This window comes from Marmota flaviventris, chromosome 10, assembly GCF_047511675.1.
Source record: "Marmota flaviventris isolate mMarFla1 chromosome 10, mMarFla1.hap1, whole genome shotgun sequence".
In the NCBI taxonomy this organism is placed as follows: domain Eukaryota; kingdom Metazoa; phylum Chordata; class Mammalia; order Rodentia; family Sciuridae; genus Marmota; species Marmota flaviventris.
In genome coordinates, this window is record NC_092507.1 from 88,590,838 (window position 1) to 88,599,381 (window position 8,544).

Consider the following 8,544-nt stretch of genomic DNA (forward strand, 5'->3'; position numbering starts at 1 on the left):
TTCCTGTGGATAAATGAGTAAACGAGTAAGGGGATGGTTGGATCTTTACTAGGATTGAGGTAGGGAGTTGCAAAGTGACTGGAACAATTAGGAAAGAGTAGAGTTGCCACGTTTAGGGAATGAAAATACAACCTACTCAGTTACACTTGAACTTCAGGCTAAAGAAAAAATTTTAAGTTTATGCCCCCAAAATTACATGTTATTTTATCTGCCAACCCTTAAAGAGAAACACCAAAACGTGCATAAAGAATATCAAAGTTGCTTTGGAATCAGAAATTTGAAATGGAGTGATCTTAATGTAAACCAGGCATGAGATGTAACCTTGTATGATGAGAAATAAGGTAGAATCATAAAGCTTGACTTCCAGACTAGTGTCTAGGAGATAGCTCAAGTATGCAGTTATTAGGGGCTCTCATATTTCACCATACATATTTCAATTCCTTAATTGCTTATTGACTGTGATATTGAGCTAGGAGACCAGAGATCTGTGGTAGGTAAGTTTTGGAACCCAGTTCTACTATTCCCTAACTGGGGAGAGGTGTATAGAAACCTAGAATTGACAGAGACACCATCCCTGGAAATAGTGTTACCTACAACTAATTTTGCCTGAGTGGCCATCTACATTTTATATCTCCTAGATATGTACTAAGGATGAATATTACTAAATAATCATTAGCAAAAGATTACAAAAAATCATTAGCTCTTTAAAACATTGGACCAGTTTTGAATGTTGACCTCACCAATGGTATTCACAACAAAAGGGACTGATTTCCCCCATGTAATTCTTTCACGTTTGAGGTTTATCTTGGTGGTTTGGAGTAGTGGTTAAGAGTCTGCAGCCTGTCTACAGTTATATCCCACATTAACCAACATGCTTAAAACTGAGTCTGGGACTCAGTTTCCATGTTTGTAAAATTAGGATAATAATACTACCTAACTTGTAGGAATTAAACTGTAAGGACCAAATGACTTAACATGTATAGCACTAGTACACAAATACTAAAAGTACAACTTTTCATTATATATTGAAGGCTAACAATGAAATATTTAAAGTCAATCAAGTGCTGGGGATGGAATATGGATCTTGAGTGTACTAGGCAAGCAGTCTACCCCTGAGCTACACCCACAGCCCTACATTTTGTATACATACAAAGTAAAACTAACTGGTTTTAAGAGGACATATTGTAGTATTCTTTTATATAATTTTCATAATCAGAAATGAATGCAAGTTTAAGACTTTGAATAAAGAGAACTACTTCTCTTTAGTAACATACATATTTCAATTCCTTAATTGCTTATTGACTGTGATATTGTGCTAGGAGACCAGAGATCTGTGGTAGGTAAGTTTTGGAACCCAGTTCTAATACTCCCTAATTGAGAAATCTACAATTATCTTAAGCTGAATGGCATTTCCTTTATGGATAAAATAGCCAGCCATGCTTGCTTCACAGAGCAGTAGTGTCAGAATAGCACATGATTGCTACTGTCCAGGTGCACAACTCACTATAATTCTTTTCCCTTTAAAGAACTCAGTTAGCCAGAGTGTGGGAGAGATCTCTAATTCTTTACTTTTATTGGCTGGACAGACACAACATCTCTTCCCTTTCAAATGGAATAAGTCTTTAAACCCATTCAGTCTATTCTGGAGTCTGGAGTTCTATTATCTTAATTTCCATGTTTTGTGTTCATACTGCTGGATTTGTGGCTATGGGTTGGGTGCTGTTGCTGATGTGGATTTTAAGGTGATTGTGATTTAACTGTCACTTTAAAAAAACAAAACAAAACAACAACAAAAAAAAAAAAAAAAAAAAAAAAAAAAAAACAACAGACTCATAAAATCCCAGAAGCCAGGGGTCTGTTGTTTATTCATTAAGCCTCCTCTGAGTCATTCAGGTACAGGGTGTGCCTGTCAATTGAAACTGCACTGTGGAGGAAGTTTTGAGTTCACATCTGCTAGGATGGGAAAGAATTATGAGCAGGGACTGGGTAAAAACCTCTTTTCTTTTAGGGCAGGGCAGAGAGTCCTGGTAGCACAGCCTGTAATCCTAGCTTCTAGGGATGCCGAGGCAGGAGGATCACCAAGTTCGAGACCAACCTGAACAACACAGTGAAAATCTATCTCAAAATAAAATACAAATGGCTGAGTTATAGCTCAATGGTAGAAACGCCCCTGGGCTCAACCCCCAGTACGGCAATAAACAAAAAGCAATAGCAGTAAGCCAGGGCAGAAGTGCCCTGAGCTTGCCAGTCAGGCAAATGTGATGAAATGCCAACTCTCAGATGCACGTTCTTAAGTATTGTCTAAGGAAAAAAAAGGGGGGGGGGGTTGGGGGGAGAGGTGCAAACATTGAGAGTCAGGGCTTTTGGGGTTGTCTCCCAAATGCAAAGAGAGAGAAGGGCACCTGGGCGGTTAGCTGGGCAACTGTGGATGCTTCAGTTGTGCTGGACCTGGAGGCTCTTCCCCTTTGGGAATTTCAGAGCCTCCCCAATTTTCTAAATCTTTCAAGACCGGCCAGCAGCCCACCTCCTCAAAGGCCTCACTGTTGGCCTGAATCTGGGACACACCGCCTGACTTTGTGCCCAGTTGAACGAGGGGAACCCCCGCCCAACACCAACCCCGATGCTGGCCCATTTCACTATGCACGGGGGCGGGGGGTGGGGGGAAGCCACTTTCTGCCCCTCAAGACAGAAAGTTTCTAGGCCTTACCGGGATCAGGGCTGGAGGGGTAAGGGAGAGTACCGGATCATTCCGGTCCACTCTCCCTTTTCGGCTTCTAGCCCCCTCCATACCTCTCAAAGTTCCTTCCCAGCCTCTGCTCCCCAGAGCGCGACTGAGACTCGCTGGGCAACGGCTTCGGTTTCCCCTGCCCGCGCGGAAGTGGCCTCAGGGGCTACCGGCGACAACTAGGGACACTTGGATCCGCCAAGAGCTGCAAGGCTAGGGACCAGGGAGGTGCACTATGAAACGCCGGGTCGTCTTCTGCCCCACTGTCTTGTGGGGAGAAAAGTTTCCAAAATGTTCCCACCTCCTCTTTTCCGTGGGCTTGAATGAGCACTCTGCATGGTCTGGGAGTGGAGGATTGCTGCCGAGGGACAGGACTTCTACTTTAGAATTTAGGGGATACTAGGCTCCGCCCCTTCTTTCCCCCGCCCCCACCGTGTGTGTGTGTGTGTGTGTGTTGGGGGGTGGGGGGTGGATTCGCTGCTTGGGAAAGCAGAGGGAAGGGTTCTTTATTATTTCATTATTTGCTTTCCCCCGAGATCTTTCCTGGACGGTGTGTCCCAGCAGCCCAGATCCGGGGCCCCCAGCCCTGAGAGGGCGTGAAGAGTTAAGGCATTAACCCCTCCCAATCTCCTCCTAAAGGAAGCCACCCTGCCTCGGCGTGGCGCTCGGCGACTTTGCCTTGCAGACTGGCGCGGGCAGCAGCGAGCGGGGCTGGCCATTGGAGTGCGCGGCTGCGGAGGGAGGGTCCCACTCCAGTAACTTTGCGAAAGCACAGCGCAGTCAGTCGCGGGCAGCAGCAAGATGCGGAGTGCGCGGTGCAGACCCGGAGCTTTCTTAACGCAACTTCGTCCTGCCTGAGCGAGGTAGGGAGCCACGAGCCGTTCGGGCTCTGGCCAGCGGTGGCTGGGAGTGCGGAGACGTACCGCTGCCGGAGGGCCTAGGTGGCAGAAACGATTTTTTTAAGCTTGAACGAAACGAACAAAAACTTTGAAAACATCCATCTCTGGGCTCTGAAAGTACTTGTCTCTTGGGCTGCTGTGGAGCCCAACTCGATCGAATTGTTCTTGGAGCACCGGTGATTTACGGAGTTTGGAAAAGGATTAATCCCTAAATGTAGAACTGACTGGTGGGGGAGGGGGATGGAAGTTGCGGTTCTTCAGAAGGAGAGAAGACGATTATTTTTAGAAATCTTATAGACGAAGAATTTGGGGGAACAGGGGTAATAGTTTAAACTTGCACTGCTTCCCAGCAAGGTATAGAGTTAGGATGGGGCAAACGCGGGCAGCCTGTGCTGACCGAAAAGTTGCTCCTGCCTCTATTACTGCACTTAAAAAAAAAAAAAAATCAGAATGCTGCATTACTTTGAAACATTTAAACAACTTAAAAGTAGACCTGTGCAGACTAATGCTTTGTGCCATTCCTTCACACTTTCTAGTTCTATGAGAGGAGGCAGCGCTTTGTGGGGATGGCACTAACTACAACTGGCCATGCCAGTTTTGCAATGCACATCATATGCCTGTTTCTGAGTAGCTTTGCCCCCTGAAATTAGAAATGTGGCAGCATGTATTGTCATTAGTGGTATAACTTCTCGTTTGTGTGTGTGTGCCTGTGTTGACTAAACTAAAAATGCTTATGCAATCAACGTATGAAACTTCTGGGATTTACTGCAATCTCTTATGAATGGTTTTTTCCTGAATACCTTTACATTTACTTGCACCAGGCTTGCCGGGGGTTGGGGGGAGGGGGAGAAGAAACAATAGGCAGTTGCTTCACGGAGGCGCTGAGCTTTCCTGTTTACCGCAGGGCTGGGGCGCGCCTAGCGGCCCACACCTCACTACGCCCTCGGACCCTCAGCACACCTGCTTCTAGAGGGTTATTAATAGAGCCCAGAAAATGACTTACGCTGTCAAATAATTTTCGTGCAAATCTACTTTCTTGCATGGCAATTAGGAGGTGGTGCTCATCTCTTCGAGTTGGGGGTGGGGTGGGGTGGGGTGGAGTGAGGGACCCAGGTGTGGGTTTCTGCCCTTAGCTTTGCCAGTTGAGTCTCTTTGGGTAGAGATTATGGGCTGTTGGTGTGAGCACGCAGATGAGCTGATGACTATTTCAGAGAATCCTGGGGTATCAGGGGTTGAAGGGCTAGAGGGGGAGAGAGCTAGCGGGGCGGGAATGGAGTTACTGGGCACCCTTCTCCAGATTTCTTATCTCAGTTTGAGTGTATGTGAACATAGGGAGACTTTCCCATTCATCCAGTTGAAGTTTTCAGCGTGGGTAATTTTTTGGTTTTTCTTACTCTTCTTCTTCCTCGTCTCCCCTAGAAATGATAATTATATATATATATATATATATATATATATATATATATATATATATATATGCTATATAGATATTTATTTCTCCATGCACTCTCCTCAGGTTTTCTTAAAACAGCAATATAACAGAACTGGAGCAATGCCTTAGCGAGAATGAATTCTGCTAGTGTGGTATGGCTTTTACCCTGACGCTCTTCTCTTTGTGACTTATTTAAGGCTGCAGTTTCGGAGGCCCTCTCCGGTCAAGGAAAAGCTACACAAAAAGCCTGGATCTCTTACAGATCTTCACCCCAGCAGCAGCGAGTGAAGCCCCGCTCGCCCTCGCCCTCTAGCGTTCGTCTGGAGAAGTGCCACCTCCCGGTTCCTGGGGACACGGCGCAGCACCATGGTGTCCACCAGCATCCCGGTAGTTAAGGCCCTCCGCAGTTCGGTCTCCGACTATGTCAACTATGATATCATAGTCCGGCATTACAACTACACAGGAAAGCTGAATATCAGCCCCGACGAGAATGGCATTAAACTGACTTCGGTGGTGTTCATTTTCATCTGCTGCTGCATCATTCTGGAGAACATCTTTGTCTTGCTGACCATTTGGAAAACCAAGAAGTTCCATCGGCCCATGTACTATTTTATTGGTAACCTGGCCCTCTCAGACCTGTTGGCGGGAGTCGCCTACACAGCCAACCTGCTGCTGTCTGGGGCCACCACCTACAAGCTCACCCCCGCCCAGTGGTTTCTGAGGGAAGGGAGTATGTTTGTGGCCTTGTCAGCCTCCGTGTTTAGCCTCCTAGCCATCGCTATTGAGCGCTATATCACTATGCTGAAGATGAAACTTCACAACGGGAGCAATAGCTCCCGCTCCTTCCTGCTGATCAGCGCTTGTTGGGTCATCTCGCTCATCCTGGGGGGCCTGCCCATCATGGGCTGGAACTGCATCAGCACGCTGTCCAGCTGCTCCACCGTGCTCCCGCTCTACCACAAGCACTATATCCTCTTCTGCACCACAGTCTTCACTCTCCTCTTGCTCTCCATCGTCATTCTATACTGCAGGATCTACTCTTTGGTCAGGACTCGAAGCCGCCGTCTGACCTTCCGCAAAAACATTTCCAAGGCCAGCCGCAGCTCTGAGAAGTCGCTGGCCTTGCTGAAGACTGTAATTATTGTCCTGAGCGTCTTCATCGCCTGCTGGGCACCCCTTTTCATCTTGCTTCTGCTGGACGTGGGCTGCAAGGTGAAGACCTGCAACATCCTCTTCAAAGCGGAGTACTTCTTGGTGTTGGCAGTGCTCAACTCTGGCACTAACCCCATCATTTACACTCTGACCAACAAGGAGATGCGCCGGGCCTTTATCCGGATCATGTCCTGTTGCAAGTGCCCCAGTGGAGACTCCACCGGCAAATTCAAACGACCCATCATCGCTGGTGTGGAATTCAGCCGCAGTAAATCGGACAACTCGTCTCACCCTCAGAAGGATGATGGCGACAACCCAGAGACCATTGTGTCTTCTGGAAACGTCAACTCTTCTTCCTAAAGCCGAATGCTGCCAATCCTCGGGAAGTGCTCTTACAGGGTCACCCCACCACCACCACCCCAGTATTTGAAAAAGGGCTCTGGGCCTCAACTGCTGCCAGGAAGGAGCTGCTGCGAGGGAAGGAGCTGGAAAGAGGGAGGGAGGGGGAGAATCGAAAAGCCCGGGTGGTGGTGCCACTGGGTGTTGGTGGGTATTTAGTTCCTGTGAACAATGCACTGGGAAGGGTGGAGTCAGGTCCCCTGCCTGGAGCCTATTTCCTAGTCCCCTGGAGCTTTGATTTTGCACTGAGCCAAAGGTCTAGCATTGTCAAGCTCCTGAAGGGTTCATTTGGCCCCTCCTCAAAGACTGAAGTCTCCACGTGAAAGTTTCTCTTTGTCTGGAGTTGTAAGCAGAAGATGTTTTTTTTTTTTTTCCCACTGTAGTTTCAAACCCAAGTGAGTGTGTCCACTTCTACTTGTCTGGGGGAGGCTCTGCATAGCCCACCCTCCCCTCCCTGTTCACACCCCTCCTGGAGATGTTTTTTACTTTATATTGTAACTACCTGGCAGTCCTCAGAGTAGAGGTTGTGCCCTGGTCCATTTCTTGACCATCTGTAGCAGGAAGGCAGTGCTGAGTAGACAGGCTGTGAGGAGATGGAAATGGTTTGAAGATGTAAAGCAATTTCATTTGTTGAGGCCAAAGTTTCCATGTAAGCTGGATCCGTTTTTTTTTTTTTTTTTTAATAATTGATTGAAGTCACTTTGATTATTTTTTTTTCTTAAACATCTTTACAATGAAATGTGCTAAAGTGTCATATCCATTGTGGCTGTAATCAGCATAAGGAAGTCGACTTTATCTTAGCCCCAAGCCTTACAGTCGCAAGAGAAACAAGGTGAAAACTGACTGGGAGTTAACTTTGGTAAACCAAGAGAGTTCCTTAATGACTTTGTCTAACAAATACAGCATCTGTCTTTGGCACTTTTGTTGATGTTTGTTTCAGAGTGTTGTGTGATTCATTCCAACCAACAGGATGGTTGTATTTTGTTGTGTTAAAAGTACTTTTTATGAATTTTGAATGTATTTGTTTTCAGCGGAGCTCATTTCATTGGATTTTTTCCCCTAACCTGTGTTAACACCATTGAATGTGTATTTCTTAAGAAAATACCATCCTCTTGTGCCCTTAAAAGCATTACTTTAACTGATAGGGAGCACCAGAAGTTTTTCAGTATAGCTGTTCATCTGATAGTAATTGAAGATGTGTATAAATGTTGCAAAGAATAAAAAATTTATTGCTGTCTCATTAGTATGGTTTTTCAGTGCAATTAAACAAAGAAATGTCTTTTTAAAAAAATATATAGTATTTAATAGGTTTCTGACTTTGTGGATTATTTTGCACATAGCTTTATCAACTTTTAAACATTAATAAACTGATCTTTTTTAAAGATCTCTTTGTGAAGAGCATTTTTAAAAATCATTACTGAGGTATTCTCTTTGACTATGCGCCTCTTTGGAATCACAGTTAAGGGCAAATTTCTGTTATTCTTTAAAGGACTTGACTCTGATAAACTAGGGTGTGAAGAAAAATGTGGTTTGTTTAGAAACCACTCTATCTTTTTCAGGAAGATAACCTTTGTAAGTTCACAGTGAAGAGTCCAATGAATGTGAAAAACCACCAACCTTCTCAATACCACATTGGTAAGTAAATGTAATTGAGCTTTAAATTACATTAAAGCCAAACCAAATTAAGTACAATAATTCTGTCCTAAAACATGTTTTTAAAAAAAAAAAATAATAATAATTAACAGTGTAGTTGTCAATCTAATTTAAATTATGACCCACAATGATCACTTCAAACCAATTAACAGAATTGTATGTTCCTGGCCCTTCACCAATAAGCTGAGAAGCAGGATTATAGATATGGGATACAACAGTGTACTTAAGTTACTACTTAATTTTTTAGGACACTTTTGGGTTCTTCAGCCTGTCTTCTGAGCAAT

At 45.0% G+C, this 8,544-nt stretch overlaps 1 protein-coding gene and 1 long non-coding RNA gene across 2 annotated transcripts; one reads left to right on the top strand and one right to left on the bottom strand.

Annotated features, from left to right (window-relative positions):
* Nucleotides 1-1,838: 1,838 nt before the first annotated feature.
* On the bottom strand, nucleotides 1,839-3,093 carry LOC139707269 (uncharacterized). Its single transcript, XR_011708890.1, has 2 exons — nucleotides 2,708-3,093; nucleotides 1,839-2,095 (listed from the first exon to the last, which is right to left on the bottom strand). It is a non-coding gene; the product is annotated as an uncharacterized lncRNA (long non-coding RNA).
* Nucleotides 3,094-3,230: 137 nt separating this feature from the next.
* S1pr1 (sphingosine-1-phosphate receptor 1) lies at nucleotides 3,231-7,991 on the top strand. Its single transcript, XM_027943123.3, has 2 exons — nucleotides 3,231-3,588; nucleotides 5,254-7,991. The coding sequence occupies exon 2, from the start codon at nucleotides 5,423-5,425 to the stop codon at nucleotides 6,566-6,568; it is 1,146 nt and encodes a 381-aa protein (XP_027798924.1). The 5' UTR covers nucleotides 3,231-3,588; nucleotides 5,254-5,422; the 3' UTR covers nucleotides 6,569-7,991.
* The last annotated feature ends 553 nt before the right edge of the window (nucleotides 7,992-8,544 follow it).

Excerpts from the sequence above, each read along its gene's own strand:
- S1pr1 (XM_027943123.3), top strand. The coding sequence starts at position 5,423 with ATGGTGTCCACCAGCATCCCGGTAGTTAAGGCCCTCCGCAGTTCGGTC.